General features: G+C 47.2%; 1 protein-coding gene and 3 long non-coding RNA genes across 5 annotated transcripts in view; 2 read left to right on the forward strand and 2 right to left on the reverse strand.

The window, feature by feature from the left end:
* Positions 1–6,842, forward strand: part of CRTAC1 (cartilage acidic protein 1) — a 155,946-nt gene extending 149,104 nt beyond the window's left edge. The window contains exon 15 of one of the 2 annotated variants that reach the window (XM_077878080.1): positions 6,716–6,842. In XM_077878080.1, coding sequence (XP_077734206.1) covers positions 6,716–6,738 — 23 coding nt within the window. In that variant the 3' untranslated portion in view covers positions 6,739–6,842. The remainder of the gene's footprint in view (positions 1–6,715) is intronic. The other variant, XM_077878079.1, reaches the window with a different exon arrangement.
* LOC144301303 (uncharacterized) lies at positions 296–11,188 on the reverse strand. Its single transcript, XR_013368130.1, has 3 exons — positions 11,011–11,188; positions 3,644–3,769; positions 296–308 (listed from the first exon to the last, which is right to left on the reverse strand). It is a non-coding gene; the product is annotated as an uncharacterized LOC144301303 (long non-coding RNA).
* Positions 11,189–11,680: 492 nt separating this feature from the next.
* LOC144301301 (uncharacterized) lies at positions 11,681–19,396 on the forward strand. The gene is made up of 2 exons (XR_013368127.1): positions 11,681–12,068; positions 16,397–19,396. It is a non-coding gene; the product is annotated as an uncharacterized LOC144301301 (long non-coding RNA).
* LOC144301300 (uncharacterized) lies at positions 16,944–20,010 on the reverse strand. Its single transcript, XR_013368126.1, has 2 exons — positions 19,794–20,010; positions 16,944–17,317 (listed from the first exon to the last, which is right to left on the reverse strand). It is a non-coding gene; the product is annotated as an uncharacterized LOC144301300 (long non-coding RNA).
* Positions 20,011–22,863: the final 2,853 nt, after the last annotated feature.

Consider the following 22,863-nt stretch of genomic DNA (forward strand, 5'->3'; position numbering starts at 1 on the left):
CAGGAGGCCTCGAGGGGCAAAGATCTTCTCATTCTGCTCCTGGATGTAGCGGGAGATCTTCTTGAGAACCTACAAGGAGAGGGGCCAGTTGAGAATGAGGGCACAGCAGGGGAGCCCTGGGGACGGGCATGCAGGGCAGTCAGGAGGGGAGCTACCTTCTCGTAGTGCGTCTCCATGCAGAGGAAAATGAAGTAGGCCGTGGCACAGGCCAGGCAGCCCTCAAGGTAGGAGCTGCCTCCAATCTTCTCAGCCTCTGCGTAGAAGCCGTTGAGGGTCTTCACTGTCTCCTCAAAGAGCTGCCGCTCAATCTGGAGGGAGAGGGCGACAGGGAACCAGTTTGAGGTCGGCCTCCCTAAACAGTGTATAGTCACCAATGGGAGGGTGGCAGTGGCAGTGCCACACTGGTGGCAGAAGATGCCCACAAGCAAGACCAGAGAAGCCGTGGCTGCCTACGGAGCGCTGGACTGGGAGTCAGGAGACCTGGGGTTCAGTCCAGACTTGACCAGCACCTAGCTGTGTAGACTTTGACTAATGACTTAACTACTCACTTTCCACATCTATAAGGTGGGAATAAGAATGGCTACTTGGCCTCCCTTGGAAGCAGGAAACCCCCACAGTATCGTAGATGTGGACACTTTCTACAGGGGATCAGGAAAGAATTCTAGTGATTCTGTCCCCCTCCCCCATTTTGATACCTGTGAAAGCACCCAGGACCTAATTGGTAGGGGTTCCCCATGTTTGAATGGGACTCCAAACATACAACTGATTTGTGAGACCTCAGGAGTATCTATGCAAGAGGGGGCACCTCCCTCAAGGTAAGAGGTCATGAAGAACACAACAGCCTCATGTGTGTGCACAGCTCGGAAGCTGTCCAGCCTGCATCTATAATCATAATAGCTAATCTTTATTAAGCACTTTCTATGCCTTCTATTTCTAAAAGCACTTTCAGGTACCAATGTAACATTGTGTGTCAACTATACATCAATTTAAAAAAAAATAGGGGTGCCTGGGTGGCTCAGTGGTTGAGCATCTGCCTTTGTCTTAGGTCGTGACCCTGGGGTCCAGGGTTCAAGCCCCACATCAGGCTCCCTGCAGGGAGCCTGCTTCTTCCTCTGCCTATGTCGCTGCCTCTGTGTGTGTGTGTCTCTCATGAAAAATGAATACAAATCTTTTTAAAAACTTAAGACTTCTAAAAAAAAAATTAAGACTTCTATAAATTCATCTGGCAACTATAGATTAAATTAAGCAATAGCTGCAGTGCCTAGGTGACACAGTCAGTTAAGCATCAGACTTCAGCTCAGGTCATGATCTCCAGGTCCTGGGATTGAGCCCTTTGTCAGACTCTGTGCTCAGCAGAGAGTCTGCTTCTCCCTCTGCCCTTTCCATCTCCCCCTGCTGCGGCGGGGGGGATGAAGGCTCACACACACACACTCTCTCTCAAGTAAATAAATAAAATCTTGGGATCCCTGGGTGGCGCAGCGGTTTGGCGCCTGCCTTTGGCCCAGGGCGCGATCCTGGAGACCCAGGATCGAATCCCACGTCAGGCTCCCGGTGCATGGAGCCTGCTTCTCCCTCTGCCTGTGTCTCTGCCTCTCTCTCTCTCACTGTGTGCCTATCATAAATAAATAAAAATTAAAAAAAAATAAAATAAAATAAAATCTTTAAAAAATAAATTTAACAATTGATTCATCTGAAAAAAGCTTTGCAGAGTCTAATCTTTTTAAAAAAATCAATAAAAGTAAGTAAATAAATAATGCACTTTTACGCATTTTTTTCACTTTCAGCAGATCAAAGCTTTGCTCAATGGTCCAGCACCATCATCTCTGTCCTCTTAACTTATGTCTCTGCTCCCAGCCCTGCCAAGGGAACTGCTAAAGTTGGATCATGTCACAGCCCTGAAGAAGAGCTTTGAAAGCCTTCTTATCTCTAAGTAAAATCCAGGAAGTCCTTACAATGCCTGCTAGGCCATACCTTGCCTGGCCTTGTGTCCCCTGGGCCTCCTACTCTCCTGCTCACTTAGTCCCCACTCTAGCCACACCCACCGCCCTGCTGCTTCCTGAAAATATGTAAGTCCTTTACACCTGTGTCCTTGGATGCATTACTCTTCCCCAAGACACTCCCACCCCAGACTCAGGTCTCACCTTATCCCCGAGTCTCCCCAGCCATTCACCTCTCCCCAGGTCTCCCAGCCCCGTGACAACCCCCACCCCTTAGTTTTCTAGTACTGGTCACCACCAGAGCTGCTACACATTTACTTGCTATTTTAGTCTTTATACCCTCTAGTAGAAAATAAACTCCAAGTCTTCACTTCTATACCCCCTATGAGTATGTATGATTGCCTCATACATAGTGGTTGTTCAGTAAATATTTGCTGAATGCTGAGTGAACGTGTACAAGGTTACACAGCTCTGACCTAAGTCTGTCTCTTCAATACATAACCCTACACTAGGTTGGAAAGTCATACTCCAAATTCAACAGATGTCAAAGTATCTACAGCCCCATTTTTTACATTCCTCAGAGCACCCCCTTCCCCACTCCACTACAGGATCAGAACTGTCCATCACACAGGTTAGAGATCTTCCGTGCCCATCTAGGACAAAAGGTCTCCCCAAGAATAATCAGAAGTTTGGGGTTCCCAGTCACTATCCCTACACAGATCTGGAGTGATGCATAAGAAAACATTATGCTTTACCCCAAAAGTCACCATGCCCCAAAGGACAGGCATGTCCTTTGATGAGATGAGGAGAGCCCGTGGCTCCCTAAAAGCTGGGTGGGGATCAGCTTAGCAAAAGGCAGCCCTGTCCCACCTTCCCAAGCCCATTCAGATGGGCCTGAGCTGATGAATGAAAGAGTCAGGGTCTGCCCGCCGCCCTCCAGAGGGCAGACTACAACCCCAGGCCAATTCTACAGCAGCCTGGGATGAGGGCCATAGATACCCCTGAACCAGAAGCAAAAGTTGGCTGCAGGATCTGACGCCTTGCAAGGGGTCTGGTGGTCTATAAGACCCCCCCCCCCGGTAGCTGAGTCTGGAGGAAGAGGCTGTGGGCAGAGCCCTTGGTTGATGACCCGGCTGTCAGAATTTTTTAAAGCTCTGCATGTAGGGATAAGAAGTGCTGCTAAAATGTGGAGATTCCAGAAGCTGCTGCCATCACAGGACTAAGGAATCTGCTTTTGTTTAAGAAGCTCTCCAGGTGGGTAGCCCCGGTGGCTCAGCTCAGCGGTTTAGTGCTGCCTTCAGCCTAGGGCGTGAACCTGGAGACCTGGCATCAAGTCCTCCCTGCAGGGAGCCTGCTTCTCCCTCTGCCTGTGTCTCTGCCCCTCTCTTTCTCTGTGTCTCTCGTGAATAAATAAATAAAATCTTTTAAAAATTAAAAAAAAAAAAAAAAAGAAGCTCTCCAGGTGACTCTTGTGCTGCTGACCTTTGTGGGCTGCTGAACTAGGAAATCTGAGGCCTTTTCAGCTCTAACTTTTCATGTGGTGACAGCAAGACACTATCAGGGGCACTGTTTAGTTCTTCCATGTGAAGTGACTGAGCAAGTTATATGACACATAATACTTTTATACTGGAAAAAAAAATACATTTGATTAAGTCCTTGATTCCATCATGGCCTGTGTTCCAAGTTGAGAAAAAAGCCATCCTCACCCGGCTATCCAGCTCTGGGGGGAATTTGGTCTGGAACTGACAGATGGTCCCATCACTGTAGTCTCTCTGGATAAAGACCTTGGTGGCCAGCGAGGCACTTCGCCGCAGCTCCTGCAGATTGTGGACCTAAGGAGGCATACAGGAGACACACACTCAGGGAGACCATCCATCTAGATCATCCAAGACTGAGGGAGTTTCAGGATATAGTTCTTACAGCACCAAAATCAAAAAAGTTCCCAGCAAACCAAGATGTTAGCCACCCTACAAGTGCTCCAGGAAGACCATGGGGAAGCAGGACTGTGGAGCTTACCAGACAAGATACCTCAAGCTATCCCAGAAAGATCTGGAAAAAGCTTGAAGCAGGGCCAAAGCTGAGCCAAAAGGAGAGGTTCTAGAACCAGCAACAGAACTAGAAACAAAGTTTAATAAGAGGAAAAGACTTCCTTTCCTGGTGGCTGGCCCAGATCCTTCTCTCACTCTCGCTCTCTCGCTCTCTCTCTCCTCCCTCCCCTCCTTCTCTCCTCACCCTCCCCTTCCTCCTCCCCTCCCTCCTCCTCCCTCCTTTTTCCTGTCTTATGCACACACAGCAACTTTCATACTTTTGTTTACTTGGCAAATATAAAATATTCACAACTCCTCAGGCCTCATGCTTGGGGAACCCAGCCCTGAACAAGACTGAGGTCTCAGAAGTGGGGATTACAGCAGTTTGGCAGCAGGGGGTGGGGGGGTGGGGGTGCAGGAACTGATATATCCACCACCTTGGAGGGATATTTGGGTTCAGGTCAAGTTAAAGCCCAGGACAGAGAACATCAGGGATAGCTTTCCCATCCAGGACATCTCATCACAGGAAAGAAGGGGGCCCCAAATGCCCAAATTTCCCCAGAGAAAATTGAATAAAGTGGGATGAAGCTCCAAATCAAAGAAACACCTTGCCCTGGTAGAAAGGAGTGGGGCAATTCTGTCCCTTGCCCACGCCTGCAGACTTAACATTGACACAGACTAGCATTTGAGGGGAGTGAGCTCAAGTCCACAGAAGAACAGGTCCTCTTGGGCAGCCCAGGTGGCTCAGTGGTTTAGCACCGCCTTCAGCCCAGGGTGTGATCCTGGAGACCCGGATAAAGTCTCGCATCAGGCTCCCTGCATGGAGCCTGCTTCTCCCTCTGCCTGTCTCTCTCTCTCTCTCTCTCTCTCTGTGTCTCTCATGAATAAATAAATAAATAAAATCTTTAAAAAAAAAAAAAAAAGAGAACAGGTCCTCTTTCTTTCACTTCCAGCCTTAGCCACCCACATTTCAAGCTAGCATTCCACTGGGTAAAATATGCCAAACATTGGAACCACGTGGAGACCAAGCCCCAAGGGCAGAGTGAACACAAAGCCAGTTCATCCTGTGTAATTAAGGTGAATCCATTCAGTCATTCCTTTCATTTATTGAGTCCCTACTACTGCCAGGCTCTGGGGATGCTGGGCAAAAGACAGCCTGTGAGCTCCAGGGAGGAAGACAAGTAAGTATATAATAAATTAGCCTGTGATAAATGCTTCAGAGCATTGTTACTTCTGGGTAAGTAACATCTTACCCAGAAATGCTTACTCAGAAAAGACCTCCTGAGGTCTGTGTTGAGTCAAAAAGGAAGGCCAGGTGCTGCCAGTGATAGGGGGCAGGCAGTGGGTAGGGAGAGGATGTCAAAGCAACCCAGATGGAGGGAGGAGCTTGTACAAAGGAGCAAAGATGGCAGAGAACTTGGTCTACTCCAGTGACTGCAGGCAGATTTCAGCAAGATAGGAGTTGGTTTGTGGATTAGATAAGAGCCCAGGGGATGACAGTACAGAGAACAATCTCTGTGCAATCACAGAGAGCTGGGGGGTGGGGGGAGTCTCTAATAGAGGGGAGAGTGTAGAATGGAAGACACTTAAACTTGTTTAAAAGCTGGGGGAAAGAGGGGCAACTGGGTGGTTCAGTTGGTTAAGCATCCAACTCTTGATTTTGGCTCGGGTCATGATCACAGGGTCATGAGATCGAGCCCTGTATTGGGCTCCACACTCAATGGGAAATCTACTTGAGATTTTTCTCCCTCTGCCCCTCCCTGCCCCATGATAGCACATTATCTCCCTCTCCCTCTCTCTCTCTCCCTCTCTTTCTCTCTCTCAAATAAATAAATCTTATTTTTTAAAAAGCTAGGCAGAAAGAATAAGTAATGAGAGAAAAGTAAGAGCAGATAATTGGTTAATCAAAGTTCTGAAAAAAGGAGAATCAGAGACTTTCCTTAATCCAGAGAACCCTTGCTCTGCATAAGAGATGTGGTCCCAGAGTATTGGGACTGAATTGAAAAATGTATAGTGTTCCTCTTGTCTTAATAGTCCTTGATTCCACCAATCAAAGTTTTAATTGAGAAAGCCCCCTTGACATCCTCTAGGATCCTATGATAACTTTGAGAAACAAAGCAAGCTTTGGTGATATTAAGTACTGTTATTCATGAATGTGTCTTCTCTGTCTGGTTAAGATTTCATATTTTTGTATTTTCCAAGGAAAGGGGCTGTGGCCTTCCTCTGCCCTTCTAAAACCAACTGACATGAGCCAGTGGATCTTGAGGATAGATTTCCCTAGCCCCAAAAGGATCATTCAAGCAACTCTGAGAGGGATGCATGGGAACTGGGCATGAGTGAGATAAGAGGCCAGTTGAAGGGATGGATTACCTTTGTAGTGGTCCAGGGGAACACAAAAGTGTGTCTAAACCAAGGAAAGTGATCATGCGAATGGAAAGAAAGGGAGAGAAAAAAAAAAAAAAAAACCCAGTGCTTCAGCCATTCTGATATGGACTCTACTTCTTCCCGCCAACAGCCTCCTTTGTCTGTGCCTAGTGCACACATGCACTGTGTGCTACCATGAAGCTATGTGTCTCTAGTGACTGTCTCTAGTGACTTGACCAGAGCCACTTCTTCCTCCCATGTATACAGCTAGATTAATCCCCAGCCTGCTGTGCAATTAAATGTGGGCATCTGACTGAATGGAATGTGAGTGGTATGTACAGGCTTGGCTCACAATGACTAGCCTCTGTAATCTTTCCCCTCCCACAGAAACCAAAGAAGCTATATTTTGAAAATGATGGAACCATAAGTTGGGAAGAGCCTGGGTCCCTGAATCAGCCTGAAGGAGATCCACCTGCTGGTCAAAATCACCTGTCTGGGACTTAACTGAGCCATAAATAAACTTCTAGTTTATTATTCCATTAAGATTTTAGGGTGCTACCTTACACAGTATAGTCTCATCTCCTCTTGGCTTTGATCCATATGTTCTCAAGTAGCCAGAGTAGGAGGGGCCAACACCCTTTCCAACCCGCAAAATCCTGAGCCTTAGAACACTGCCTCTGAGTGACAAAGAATCTGTTTCCCTCCCTGCAGAGTATTTGTGGAGTCTTGAGGAGTTGCTAGAAGATGGTATCGGACACATTGTATACTCCAGAGCCCTCATCTCCCAGTAAAGCGCAATGTAACAGATTCATCTGTAGTTGGTGAAGGGTGGATTTAAGGCAAGGCAGCATCTACTGGCTCTCTCCATCCACAATGACTCAGTTGTGAGGTATTGAAAGGCTCTTACGGAAAGAAGGCCCACTGACCTGGGAGCAGGAGATCTGGGTGCCACACTACTCTGGGACTCCATTTCTTCAGCTAGAAACTGAGAAGCTAGAACAACGTAATCACTTAAAGCCATTCCAGCCCTGACATTCAGGAGGCTTTTTCAGGGATTACAAATGCAAATGTTTATAGGGACTAAGCATATAAGTGGGCTGGGTGAGGGCTGTGACTGATCAGAGAACTCATGCCTTGTCTCAGGAAAGCGACCAATCACTGCCATGCAGTAATGTGAGCCCAGGATGCTGCGCTTCCAACATCTTATGAGAAGCCATAAATCCAGATTTCTTTAATATCAAATATCTTGATTTTTTAATGTTTCAAATAAATTTTTACATTTGTAAGCATGAAGCAGATCAAGTAGGCACAATCATGAATGACATTCATTCCTAGGACTGCCAGTTGAGGACCTCTGAATGAAGAACCCCATCACTGGGGTCCTTGGGCCAGAGCCAGAGCCAGGCCCCAGGCACTTGCCAGCTACTTAGCTTTCAGGAAATGAGTGAGAGTTTTCAAGAGATCTATGATGCTCTGAAATCCCATAAGAGGATCCCAGAATATGCACACACCTCACTACAAGGCCACAGCTTCTGTGTCTCCCCTAGCAGCTCCCCCAGGATTTCTTAACTGACTCTGACACCTGGGCTTCTCATCTACTTTTTACCTTCCTCAGCTCTGCCCTCTCTCCCACCACTGTCCCCAGGCCTGCCGGCAGCTGAGTATAAACAGGACCAAGAGGCATTTTGTGAAGAAGAAAGAGAAAATCAGTGGTAATATCTGTTGGCACCAATTTTTGAACTTCAGTAGGACAGGGATAGGGAGGCCGCCTGAAGAGTGGGTCACACACCTGATAGAGCCAACCCGGTAGAGGTGGGGAGGAACAAGCACTAGAGTTCAGAAGAACACTCCCAGTCCCAATCTGCCCACATCCAACAGGAGGCCCCATCTGGCCCACATCTCCATCCTCATTAAAAACTAGCTAATTCCAGAGGATGCATTTGAGGCTCAACTCAAGAATCAGGAGATTCAGCTAATGAACCAACACCGTGCTCCCTGGCTGCTGGGGCATGGAGGAGGAATGAGGATCATGAGTCACAAGCAGCCAAGTCAGGCCTCAGGATGGAAACCCAAGCATAAGGGCTTCCCTTCTTCTAAGCCTACACCAGGGCCAAGCCCAACCCACTGTCTGCTGGTTGTTAATTCCCGGCCTCAGAGATCAAACCTCCAAATGCCTTGCTTGGATAATGCTGCTTGGGTGCATTTAAAAACCTCTTAGAGACCAAACTTCACCACTCAAAGAAGCCCTCCCCGCCAGACATTTCCCAGATGTCCTTGGCTATCTGTACTATTTCCCAGGGCAGACCCTGCTCCCGGCGACACACATTCACAGAGGTTTGTCGCTCAGGAAATGGGCTCGTTACAGTTTTCCAAATGAGGTCAGTGTATCACTCAGGAGGCTTCCTCCCTCCTCTGAGTTCCTCACACAGATTCCTCCCCTAATGCTAACTCCTGAACAGAAATTAAGAAGCAGAAAAGATCTAGTTCCCATGCCTTCCATCTAGAGATCCAGGGACATGCAATGTTTCTCAGTGTCTCTCTCTCTCTCCCCCTCTGTCTTCCTGCCCCTTCCTCTCCTTCTCTCTCCCCTCCCCTCCCTCTGCCTCTGTTCCTCCCCTCTTCACCTCTCAAAACACCTTCTGCTAGAACTGAGGACCTCCCACTCAGACTCCTAAGGGTATGGCCAAGACGTTTGGCATGAGGTATTCCTTCTCCCAACAGGTTTTTCCTGGGAATCTTAACTCAGTCCTAACAGTAAAAACAGCCTGGGGAGAATGACTCAGTCCACAGCCCAGGGAACGTGTACATTCTGTGCCTTGGCAGAGCTAAGGCTTCCTCCCTCAGTGCTGCCAGCAGGGTCCACCTGAGGCCAAATTGAGAAATGGGTAATGTTTGTCCTCTGCTCTCCATCCCTTCTGGGCATTCCTCTGTCCCTCTGCCCTCAAACTGACCCAGCCAGGCTGAATAGGGAGGCTGAGTCCTTCGGCATCCCTTCCCCCATCACAGCCTCATCTCACCGCCCCTCACACCCACCTCTCTGTTGAGCAACACTGTTAGCTAATGGTTACACCTGGATGCAGCAGAAAAGACACTGACTAGGGAGGCAGAAGATTCGAGCTCTAGTCCTTGTCCTGCCCCTTTTGAGCCATAGTTTATTGAATAACTCTCACATTCCAGTTGCATCATATGTAAAATGGGATAATGATGCCTTCCTTGGCTTCTTCATAGGGATCAGGCAAGCTTCTGAGCCTGTTAGCTCATCTGTTAATTGGGGATAATAATACCATCCTTGCCCACTTCACAGGGTTGCTCTAAAGCTCAAAGGAGATCACACATGTGATAGTGCTTTGTACACAGGAAAGTGCTACATTCACAGAGGCATTATGAGCAGAATCTCTCCCTGGGGAGAGTCATGCATGCTTCACAGCAGCCTCCTAGAAACACCGCCTCAACCTAGAGATGTGAGCCTGCTGTTTGGAATTTGTAGACCACAACAGACCTGAAATGGAGATATGATGGGACAGAGGAGCCTCCTGGAATCTGGCAGGTCACATCACAGATGTGGCTGCCTTCTCTGCCCACACTGCTGGCCCAGCTAGGCCCAGGTGGCTGAAGTTATCTCTTCCTGCCCAATACCAGCAGCCTTTGCTGCAGCCTGGCAGCCCTATCTGGAAGGTGACCAGATCCTTGGCCATTTCTCCTTTGTTCTTCCTGCTTTTCTCAGTAACTTTGGCACTTTCTGAGCTTTCTAATTATTTATTTATTTTACATTCCTCCACCCTAAAAATCAAGCTCCATGGGTCTGCTTTGGGCTTGCCCCCTCACAAGGTCCTGGGGAAGGAGGTGAGCCCTCCTAGCTAATCCTGTGCCTTGTCACAAAGCCAAGTGGCACCAAGCAACTGCACCTTGTTCTGTGGTGGCCACGACAGAATTGCAACAATAACACTTGGTATTGATGTGACACTGCTCACCAGGATGCCCAGAGGCAATGCACAGAATCATTCAAAAGCCTGTGTTGTTCCCCTGGCTTGTGTTCCAGCTGGGTTAGAAATGGGGAAACACCACAAAAAGAATCAACAATCAGACCTGGGGAGGCCCTGGTGTCCTGAGTTCCACTCCAAAAATCCAAAGGAAGAAACTTTCAACTCTGCTGCTAACATGCTGTGTATCAAATAGGTTCTCCCCTTCTCCGTGTGTTAGCTTTACCGCTTATAAGTGAGAACAGAAAGAGCTCCATTTCCCACATGCAGTGAGGGACCACGGGTGGAAATTCCTAGTCTCTTAAGCATTGCACCAAGACTCTGCCCTCAGCCAACAGTCCCTTGGTTCAGCTTTCAAGACCCTTGAAGTTGACACCCCTTTAAGTACACCCTGAAGAGGACAGCTCCTCCCACCAGACATGGGAAATTAGACACCCTGGTGTCAAGAAACTTGAATGGGATGAAAAAGCAAGAAAGCATGATGTGCAAAAGTGGAGACTGGTGCAGGCAGCTCATTAAAACCAACCATTTGTGGTCTGGGCCTGAGGATTCTTTGTCCCCTCCCTCCCCATGAAGGAAGTGTGGATGTGGAGGTAGATCTGTCATCTCTTAACCAGGCTTTTGAGTTTAAAAGCTGGAAGGCTACACTGCATAGCAACAGCAACCAGCCGCATTCCCACCCGAAAACAGGGGCAAGCTCACCTCCAATCCTCTAGTGAAGTAGTTTTAAGACTAGCAGTCCAGGGTAGGGGAAGCCCCAGCTGGGTCTCTGGAGCAAACCTGGTGCCAGTGCCGACAAGTGGCGTGGGCAGCTTCGGCACTCAGATGGGGAAGATCGCCAGGGGTGAGAGGAGTTCTCAGGAGAAGCCCCCCTCCCCCGCCTTCCACCCTGCCACTCCATTCCCCACCTCTTCCCGCAGTAAGAGATCCGGAAAACCACCCCATCCTACCCTACCCTATCCCACCGCTTCACCGCACCGCACCCCACCCCCCCCTCCTCCTTTCCCGCCCAGTCCGCCCCTAGCGGGGCTGTGTCCCCGCACCAGTCGGGCACTGCCTGCGGGCTGGGCGCCCGCCCCCTACCTCAGTGGCCATGTTCCAGGGGCGCTGACCGCTCCGAGCCTGCGGCGAGGCCGGCGGCGGTGGGCTGTCCGCGGTGCTGCCTCCAGGGGCGGGCGGGCTGGCGGCGGCGAGCGGGGGCCCGGGGCACTGTCCACGGTGCTGACGAGGACGCCGAGGGCCCGGGCGCCGGTGGGGTGGTGGGTCCGCGGGCGCCTAGCACGGGCGACCGCCGCTGCGCTGTCCGCGGTGCTGATGCGGGCGCCGAGCCCGGGAGGCGAGGCCGCGCCCGAGGCTCTTCCCCGCCCGCCCGCCCGCCCGCCGGCTGCCGCCGCTCCTGCAAGCAACAGCCGGGTTTATCTTTGACAGCGGCCGCGGGAGTGGGGGCGGCAGGGGGAGGAGGGGCCAGGCGCCTCCGCGGACCGGGAGGGGGAAGCGCGGCCCCCAGACTCCGGCGCCCGCCCGCCGGAGAGGAGCCCCGCCCGCGGCCAGAGGCCCCGCTCCCGCCCGGCCCGGCCCGGCCCCGAGGCCCCGCCTCTCCTGCCCGCCCTTCCCCCTGGTAAGAGCGCCGGGAGCTCTGCACTCGCTCCGCGGCCTCCTGAGACTTCCAGACCCAGAGAAGAGGGAGGCGGGACGGTTCTGGGGCGAGACACGCTAGCTGGCGGAAGCTGACCGTCCTCCACGCGGCCGCAGGCCCCCAGGTGCGGCCTCCTTACCTTTCCAGCACCCCTCCCCCAACTCCTCCTCCACCGTGGCCCAGGCTTCCTCTACGGTATTTTTTTCTGTGCTTTCTCCCCGGTTCCTTCTCTGTTCCCCGCTCCCCAGACTTGCATGGGCATTCCCTCCTCTCCTCATCTCTTCTTTTCACTGCTTTGAACCCTGTTAGCTAGAGGAGGATCCTGCAGACCGCAGAGAATCATTTCCTTTCTTTTTTTTTTTTTTTTTAAAGATTTTATTTATTTATTCATGATAGTCACACAGAGAGAGACAGAGAGGCAGAGACACAGGTAGAGGGAGAAGCAGGCTCCATGCAGGGAGCCTGACGTGGGATTCGATCCCGGGTCTCCAGGATCACGCCCCGGGCCAAAGGCAGGCGCCAAACCGCTGCGCCACCCAGGGATCCCTCATTTCCTTTCTTTAAATACGTGCCTGCATTTCATCCCCCAGAGAAACCCTGGGGGTCCCTTCTTTCAGGGAGCTCCAGAATTTAAGCCAGTCTCTCCACTGCTCTTCCTGACCCTGGCCCTACTCCTACTCTTTCCTCTCTTCCCTGAAATCCCAGCGTTTACATATATATACACCACCACCATCACCCAGAAAACACGAGCAGATGGTGCCAAACTGGTTTACCCAGGATGTCGGGTCTGGCCCTGGTTGCTGCCTTCACAACTTTGACCTCATACCTTCCAACCAAGTGACCTACCTATTTGCTTAATAAACAAAAAGGAAACACCAACACAAGTGCCTTTTTACACACCCATAACACCCCTTGGTCTTTTGGGGAAGCTGAGTCTGTTCCTCTGCAGCTTGCTACTACCTGAGGGGCAACAGCAGCCACCCACACAAAGGGAGAGATGGTCAGCCAGGAGACCTGGAGTCTGGCTCAGGCTCCTCTAGTATATGACCTTGGTCAAAATCTTCACCTTTGAGCTTCTTTCTGTAAAATGACAGTTGGACTTCACTAGACTATTTCTAGGGTCCTTTTTTTTTTCTTCTTAAACCTTTTATTTTGAATTTTCAAGCATACAGAAAGGTTGAAAGAATAGAATAACCATACTCTCCACCTCACTTCAACATTTGTTAACATTTTGACACATTTTCTTGATAGATATAGATTATTAGAAAATAAGTGACACTGAGAAGTTTACCCTTCAGTTTTTCTCCATGCCTCTCCTCAGAATAAGGGAATCCTACCTAACCACAATGTTATCATCACACCCTTACAGATTTCATATTGTCTAATATTCTAAGGTACTTTACTGCCCATAAAACACAATAGCAATGGCCTCTCAGAACTTTTCATTTTTAATACTAACACTCATTGAGCACTTACTAGGTACCAAACCATATGCTATGTACTTTATATGTATTGTCTTATATAATTTTCACAATTACCCTTTGAATTAAATGCTATTATTATCCTTTTATTATTTCCACTTTATAAATAAGAAAACTGAGAAAGTTGCCCAAGGTCATGTGGCTTGTGAGAAATGGAGGCAGGATTCAAATACAGTCAGGTTCCAGAGCTTGTGTGGTTGCTCCTCCTAACTGTACTGCCTCCCTTCAGTATCTCATAGACCAGCAGAGCAGTAACCATATCTTCAGCTGCCTATTTCACAAATGGATACACTGAGCCCTAGAGGATAAATGACATGCCAAAGAAGTTAAAGGCAGATGTTTCATTCCGCCTTAGAGTTTGGCCAGTGATTTGGCATCAAGGAGCAAACTGAAAATCTCTGCGAATCCCATGGTGATCATTAGTATTAAATAGTTGCATAATCTGATGATCTCCACGACACCTCTTCTAGTTTCTCACACTTGATTTTGATTATACTAATTAAACTATCTAGAAGGGACACCTGGGTGGCTCAGTGGTTGAGCGTCTGCCTTCGGCTCAGGGCATGATCTGGGAATCTGGGATCAAGTCCCACATCGGGTTCTCTGCAAGAAGCCTGCTTCTCCCTCTGCCTATGTCTCTGCATCTCTGATGAATAAATAAATAAATCTTTTAAAAATATAAAAATAAAAAAATAAACAACTATCTGGAAGCCACTCTATCTGATAACAAAAGACCTAGATGAATCCATTCAACAAATCTATTCATTCAATGTATATTTGTTGAACATTTACTATGTATCAGACACTGTTCTTGGAGCTAGGGCTACAGCAAAAACTACATGCACAAAGACTTAATTTACATATTAATGGGGATAACAATCAATGGCAGATAAACAAATCAGTATAAAATATGTTGTGTTGTGATCATTGCTAGGAAGAAAAGTTAAAGCATGATAAAGAAAAATGACAGAGGAGGGTTATTTTTTAAAGGATAGTCAGGAAAAGTCTTTTTGATAAGGCAAAATTTGGGCAGAGGCCTGAGGGAAGTGAAAGAACTTATCATGCAGGTAACTAGAGGAAGGGTGGATAGCTTAGAGGACACTCCAAGAGCAGATGGCAGGAGTGGGCTTGGCATGTTTGAAGAATAGCAGGGGGATCAATGTAGCTAGACTGGAGTGGGCAAGGGGAAGAAAGATGGGAGCTGAGATCAGAGGAACCAGGTCTTATAGAACTCGTAGGCCCTGATAAGAACTTTGGACTCTATCCAGAAAGTGAGATCAAAAGCCTTAGAAAGCTTAGAGTAGAGGCATGGCATTATCTAATTGCAGTTTTTTAAAGACTACTCTGGATGCTAGGGCTAGGATGGGAGGAGGAGGGAAGGGGGAGGAAGGCAAGGATAGAAGTAGTGATACCAGTTAGGAAGCTGTTAAAGTAGAGTAGGTAAGATATGATGGTGGCTTAGACTAGGGTAGTAGCAATGGAGGTTGTAAGAAGTGTCCAGACTCTAGATATAATTTGAAGGATCTGATGATAGAGTAAGAGTGTGGTATGAAAGTGAGTCAAAGAGGATTCCAAGTTTTGAAGTCTGAGCCATTGGAAGAAAGGAGTTGCCATTTACTGAGAAGGGAAGCATAAGAACTGAGTAGGCCTGAAAGGATGGAGAACACAGAGTTTTCTTCAGTCGATTTAGGTTTGAAATTTGATGTGCATATTAAACATCTAAGAGGAATGAGCACTTGAGTTTCAAGAGGGAGGTAGAGGGTTGGAGATGTAACAACAAGGGCCACCAGTATGTGAAGTGCTTAAAATCATGGGACCAGATGAGAACATCTAGGGAGTGGGTATAACTAGAAAAATTGCCTAAGAACTGATCCTGGGCACTTTGTTACTTACAGGTTGGGAAGAACCAGTGAGGTAAGAGGAGATCCGAGAGAGTGGTGCCGGGAACCAAGCAAGAAACCTGGTAACACAGTCTTACCAGCTGTGCTGAGACCTGCTCATGTGCAGAATAAGATGAGGACTGAGAAATGACCATTAGACTTCACAGCTAGAAGATCATCACTGATGAGCTTGATAAAAGTGGTGAAAGGGATGAGATCCTGATTAAAGTGGGTTTCAGAGGCTGAATGGAGAAGAGGAAGGAGAGCTACTAAGGAGGCATTTTGCTGTAAAAGGGAGTAAAGAGTAGCACAGTGGCCTAAAGGAAAAATGGGAGCAAGGGGGAGGCTCTTTTCGGATGGGAGACATTAGAGCTTGCTTGTTTGCTAATAGGAATCATCTAGTAAAGAGGGAAACACTGATGGCTCAGGAAGGTGAGGGTTAATTGCAGACACAAGCCCTTAAGAGGTTAGCAAAGGATGGGATCCAGAGCAAACATAGTGGGGATGGCTTTAGAGAGGAGCACAATTTTCCACCATGAACAAAGTGGAAGAACAAAGTAAATGGCCATAGATGTGAGTAAGTTAGGAGGCGTTGTTGTACAAAGACCTGAGCTCTACTTCTTGCTCCTCTTCAACCAGCCAGAGACTTCATGCACCATGACCTTTCTTGAAAAGTCCATTCAGGGATCCCTGGGTGGCACAGCGGTTTGGCGCCTGCCTTTGGCCCAGGGCGCGATCCTGGAGATATGGGATCGAATCCCACATCGGGCTCCCGGTGCATGGAGCCTGCTTCTCCCTCTGCCTGTCTCTCTTTCTCTCCCTCTCTCTGTGACTATCATAAATAAATTAAAAAAAAAAAAAAAAAAGAAAAGTCCATTCAACCATTACATATGGAAAGCTTGCTATGTGCTGAACATAGTGCTGCACTTTTCTTGCGTGGCCCAAAAAGAGTTCTCCCTCCCATGAAATTATAGGACTAGGACTCTATGAAGAACCTTGAACTAGGCCATGATCCCTTTTAATATCTAGTTCCCCTAAATGGAAAGAGACTTTAATAGCCTCAGCCTTTTATCCTTACATTGCCTCCACAGTTGCTACACCAATCTTGACAGACCTCAAGGCTTAGAGACCATGGAGAGAGATCCACATTTGGAGTGGGGAGTTTCATACTGGCTGACTCAAAGTCGATGGGATGCTACAGGATGGGATGTTCCCACACTCCAGTCATCTAGACTTTAACTCTTGAAGCAGAAGAAGACGTTGAGATTTAATCTGACTAATCATTATTACCCAGCTGCCTTGGGACAAGCCAGTCCTTTGCAGGAGCCAAGCTCTTTGATGTTTTTGTCATAAATTAATAAGTTCACCCACAAAATAACATCAAAGAAGATCTACTAACTAATTCATTGTTATCATCCTCCTGTCTGCGGCTATCTTGGAAAGTCCCCAAAAAAAGGACCACAGCCAGAAAAAGAAACCAAGATTTGGAAATTATGATCTCTGGAAAGAGATGAGAGAGAAATTAATTCCTGCAGACTGCAGAGGAGACAGGGAAAGAGCAAATCTCAGAGAAATGAAAAAGCTGGGGAGACGGATTTTCAACATGTGGGTCTGTAAGGAAAATGAATGCATGAAAGCTTGAGGGGGAAACTGTGGTCTGGAAAGTCTTTAATGGTGTGATCTCAGAGCACATTGTGGGGACTACAAGGAAGTATGTGGTAGGAAACAGTGCCCCAGGAGTCAGATGACGTGGATTTCAGCCTCTGGCTCTATTTACTATGTGACCATCAGCAAATCGCAATATTTCTGAACTTCAGTTTTCTGATCAGTAAAATGGTGGCAATAATGCTCCCTCGCCTGATAGGATTCCTCCAAGTATAGGCGGTTTTCTCTAGATGTTACCTGACTCTTCCAAATTTCGTATTTCAAGAGGAAAACAGGAAAAGATTTATGGAGATGCCTTGCTGGAGATCTTCCCACAGCAACATTTCTTCTAGGCCAAGCAAGATTTCCTAAAACAGAGAACAGCAATTGTGCTTCATTTAACTCGGTGAGCAGCTACTGAATACCCTACACCAGGCTGAAAAAAAAAAAAAAAAAAAAACACAGGGTATTTCTAATCCCTCAAGGACACCAAAATGTTAAGTGGTGACTATGGTAAATGCTAAGGTGTAGAGAGCTTCCTCAGAGTTGGGGTCCAGGAAAAGTTTTACAACTACACAACATTTGAGCTTGGATTTCAAGAGTTGGTGTCATATCTCCAGAGGACGGATGAAAGGACATGGTGTGCAAAGGCAGGAAGGCATGACAGTGCCTGGGAACACAGAACGTCTGGAACCTCAAAACTCAGTAAAGCAGCTACAGGGATGACTGCAAAGGCCCCAGAAACATGAATGGAGGGGACTCACCCTAAAAATAGTACCAGAGCAGGAAAACGGTGACACATGTCTAGAAGCGCAGTCACTAGGAGGTGACTAAGCTAATAGGGAGTTGCCTCCCTTCTTTGACTTCATTCATAGTCTGCCTCCACTTCTCTCTCCTTTCTCCCTCTGCCTCCCTCTCCCTCCCTCTCCCTCCCCTTCTCTCTCTCTCCCCCTTGGAGGAGGTGGAGTGGGAAGCAAGTGTCTATAGGAATTCACAGCTACCACAGGAGAAACTGCAGATTCTAGGACTATTAGCCAAAACCCTCACCTGCTGTTATAACAGCCACTGTGCTGGGGGTTGGGCAGAATAATCAAAAGACCCCTGTTCTCCCAGGGCCTCCAGGGGCCCTCTGAAATAGTAATCATCCAGTGACTGACTGACTGACTGCAGGTGTCACTACCATGCCAAGCAAACCAGCAATAAACTCACCAATCACGGCAAACTATGGCCAGCTGGGGGTAAACACAAAGCTTCTAAGTGATGACAATTCTCTGAGGAAGTAAACAGGCATGAGCGTAAAGGGTAACAGGTGCTCATAAAGCATCACTAATTATGAGAACCAAAAGAGATCATAAAGTTCAAGCCAATTTCAACTGCAGAACCCTTTGTTCAAACAAACTCTTGCATAAAAGTCAGAGATATAAAACAAATAAAAGAAAGGGAGGCACAGCTTACCTACTCTATGTCCCCATCACTCTCTATATCAGCCCCCAAGACAGCCCTGTAGACACTCCCTGCCCAGGGCTCAGTAGAATAGGGTTTCTTAATCATCAAGGTAACACAGGCCTATGGTTTTAAAAATTAAAAAAAAAAAAAATTCAACCATACCAAAAGATTTATAATAAAGGGCAGGAGTCCCCTGCCTACTCTTATGCCTTCCTACCCTCCATTGTTTTTCCCCTAGAAGAAATGACTTTTCACTCTTTTAGCTGTTTCTCCTTTAAATTCTTCCAATAGTTTCCTTTACATTGCTAATTATATACCTGTACTTCTATATCTTGATTTATTAACGTTGGAAACCTGTCCTGTTTTTCATACTGACAGAAGAGAACTTAGCTCACACTGCCACCCTCACCTCCCAATATAGTTACAGCACTATTTGAACTTAATTTTTATTTTTATCAAAGTAACACGTGCAATTAGTTTAAAATTCCAACCAGCAACAAGGACTCCTAGCAAAATGAATAAACAAAAACAAGAAAACAGAAGCTGGGTCCTATCCCTTCCTTCTTCTTGCCCCCTATCCTCCTTCCTACCAAGGTAGGTTGGCTCATGGGATTAGAGAACGTCTCTGGTTCTCTTCCTTTTCTTTCTTCTATAGCATTCACCACCTTTTCTAGCAAACAATATAACTTATTACGTCTGTTTGTCTTGCCTGCTAAATTATAAGCTTTATTATGTTCTTTGTTATGCTCACTGATGTATCCCAAATGCCTAGAATAATGTCTGACTCAATAAATATTTGTTGAATTAATTAAAGCAAAATTCTCTGGAAAAGGGAGAGAAAGAAATTGGCCTTTTTTGAGATACAACCAGTCATTTTACAACTGATTCATTCTATGGGAAGGAATGGATATCAATGAAAATTTTAATTTATAGATGATATAGAATTCTTCTGGATGGTGTAAGGGGGTGCTACAATAAATAAAGACCTCAGTTCAGACCCACTTACTGGTTTTGCATGTTTGGACAAGTCCATCCAATCACCTCGGAAAGAAAGTAGCTATTTGCTTAGGTTGGTAGAGGCTAGGTGGGAAATGAGTGTTGAGAAGTGACCTCTGCCAACCCCACTCTCACAAGGACATGTGCTGTGCAAGGAGCAGAGATGCTTTCTTCAAGGGTGACAGCCACCATGGGTCTCAGAGCCAGAGGCCATGGAGCCAAAGGCTGAGCCCTGGACACTGCCAAGAAGAAGAGAATGAAGCCCTGAACCCAAACACCCCACACTGTGAGTCCTGCCTTCCAGAATCATCTCAAAGCCCATCAGTCCCAAGAAGACTTTGCTGAACCACCTCATTTCCAACATGGGGCCTTATAGCTACCTCTCCATGGCTTTCATCTTACCATGCTTTGCCTGGTAAACCCCTAGAGAGTTTTTGGAATTCCTGACCACTGGCCAGGTCACAAGGCAGGTTCCACTGATTAGAATGTTTCCATGGTCTTCAGAGTTCTGCCAGCCACTCCACCATTCCCTGCCTCTGTGTCATCTACTCCTCCTTCTGGGCCCCTTGATATTTCCCTGTATCCAAAACTTCCTTAGCTGAAAAAGTATCATCATCTCTTCATTAAGGCCACAAAAGCCTAGGCTCCTATTTTCCCTGGGCCAGCCCATATGTCCCCTGCCCATCCCTCCCAGCCCCTTCTAGGCATTTCTCTCCCTCACGCCCTCCATGCCAGCCATAGCCATAATGGACTTCTAGTTTTCAGTCCCTCATAGGTACTACATTCTGTGTCCCTTATGAGCCTTCATATATGTTCCACAAGTAACATTCTTTCCCTCTTCTTCACCTGGATAAATCTTTCTGGGTCCCAACTTAAAATTCACTACCTTGGGTAGTATAGTTTTTATTTTCTTTTTCCATACATTTTGTTTGTTCTTGTACATTTATTAAAATGTTATTCTTTATTGAATCTGATAATAAAAAATTGAGAACTGTAAAGTATAAAATTCAATAAAATAAAAAATAAAATTGACTCCCTTGGGGAAGTCCTCCCTGGCACTTTAGCCATGGTTAGGTGCCCCTATTATGAGCACCCTATACTTCCCCTACAAAACAAATCATACATTCTAAAATTCATTTGTCTTTCCTATTAGACCATAAGCCCCTTGAGGGCAGAAACTTTGTCTCCTCAGCTGCATTCTCAGTGCTCAGCATAGTACCTGGGATGTAACAGATGCTTAATCAATACTTGTACAGGAAGGTAGGTTGATTTATAGGACAGAGGATGTCTCCATTCAGTTTTCCAACACTGAGCCTCAGGCAGGGAGAGGCATGGTTTAAATTGTAAAGGACTTCATAGTCTCGTTTGGGAAACCCAGCTTAAATACCATGACACGGACACAGTGAGCAGATGACAGATGCCTCAGTGACCTACAGAGGCAATGAGTGTCATGGGAAAGCTGAAGTGGGAGAGATCCCAGGAGTCTGGTGACTAGATCCCGCTCCTGGCCCAAAAAACCAGACGTGGATTCTGAAAGATGAGGTGTTTCTTACCTAGAGGGTAAGAACAGACAGATTTGGACAAATGGGCAACTGGAAGTGAAGAAAAGGGAGGTGTATGTGAAACAGCAGACCATATTGGCTGATTGGAACTGCTCTAGACAAACAAGGCTGGAGCCAGATAACACAGAGCCATTAAAGTGAGGCAATGGGGAGCCTACAAGGGGGCCCAAAGAGTGGAAGCATAAGGAAAGCAACGTACTGGAACAGGTCATCTCAGGAACGGGAGCATCTCAGAGAGGGAATGGAGGAGAGGGGCTGAAGCAGGAAGGAAGCTATTGTGCTAGACAGAGGGGAGAAGATGGGTCACTGCCTAGGAATGAGGGCAAAAGGACAGATTCAGGAAACATTTTAAATGGAGTCGCCATAGGCCACTGCTTCTGACTGAGTACGTGAGATGAAAGGAGGTGGGGAGGTAGACAAAGAGAACGCAGGACTGTCCATCCATTGCCACAGCTGGGAGACGCCATGGTCAGGAATGACAAAAGCAGATTAGGAAACTCTACACCTGTCAGATGTAAAGAATAGAAGCTTCTGTGATTTTTTAGGAATAAGTACAAGACTGTGGGTTAAGACTTGAAGGGGATCTCTCTATAAAAGTCACAGTTGATGCCATAATGCATCACTTGACCTTGGAAGAAGGATAAAGAAAAACCATGAGAAAGAGACTGTCTTGGGCAAGATGATGCAATTGAGGCACACCGGGTAGCTCAGTTGGTTAAGCATCTGCTCAGATCATGATCTTCGGGTCCTGGGATCAATCCCCACATCAAGTACCCTGCTCAGTGGAGAGCCTGCTTCTCCTTCTCCCTCTGTCTCACCCCCTACTCATGCTGTCTCTCTCTTGCTCTATCTCAAATAAATAAAGTCTTAAAAAAAAAAAAAAGATGATGTAATTAAGTCAAAGATACGTCAATTTAAATCCCAGCTGTGTCATTTACTAACTGGATGACCTTGGTCAAGTTCATCAACCCCACAGAGCCTCGGTTCCCCATCTGTATGGTGGGAATATAAATGCTATCACAAGATGTTTGTAAGCAGTGAACAAAATGACCTCTAGAAATAGACAAGTCCAGCTCCCAGACTGAAAAGGTGTTCAGCAAAAGTAGATCATGGTGGGAAGGAATCAGTGTGAGAAGAAAAGAGTGTCAGATTAAGACCCAGCACCCTGGAGCATCACAGAAGCCTGAGGAGGCAGAGTCCTCTGGAAGCCTGAATGAACAATGTCAGGTATTATAGAAAGTTCAAGAGGAACTGGATTGACAGGAATTACATTACTGATTCTTCTGAAAATGTGATTTTGAGGAGTACAAAAAGAACTAGAGAACAGAAAATCAGAAAAAAGCAAGGGAAAGAAATCCACACAAAGTCACCTCTATCACTCGGGATGTTTGGGTTGCAAAAGATTATCCCACAAACATGGTTTGGGCACTAAAGACATTTAATTAAACAAGAAGTCTGGAGGACAGCAGCTTCAATGCCACCTGCTTAGAATCGCCCTCTCCAGGCAGCCCCTCTTACTCTTTGTCCCTGGACTCTGTCCTTGGCCTCCTTGTATTTCATGTGTTCACCTTCATCTGTTGCTGGTATGTTTGTTGCCCCTTTCAAGCACTAGAACTAGAACATAAGCTCCTTGGGGGCAGGGATGATATGCCTCTTGTTTACCATAGTATTACACTTCCTAGCTCTAGGTCTGGCAAGCAGCAGGTGCTTAATGTTTGCTGAAGGAATAAAAAGGTGGACCAGGGTGGGGAAAGGAGGCTGAGAGGGTAAACGTGGAGGCAGATCCAAACTCACATCCCTGCACTGAGAGGGCACCATCCACCCCTCTGTGCCCAGGAGGATGTTTGGTAAGCCCCCTCTGCCTTCAGACTAGTATGCAGGCAGCCCTGGGTATCTGGGAAGGGAGGAGT

Source organism: Canis aureus, chromosome 29 (assembly GCF_053574225.1).
Source record: "Canis aureus isolate CA01 chromosome 29, VMU_Caureus_v.1.0, whole genome shotgun sequence".
Taxonomy (NCBI): Eukaryota; Metazoa; Chordata; class Mammalia; order Carnivora; family Canidae; genus Canis; species Canis aureus.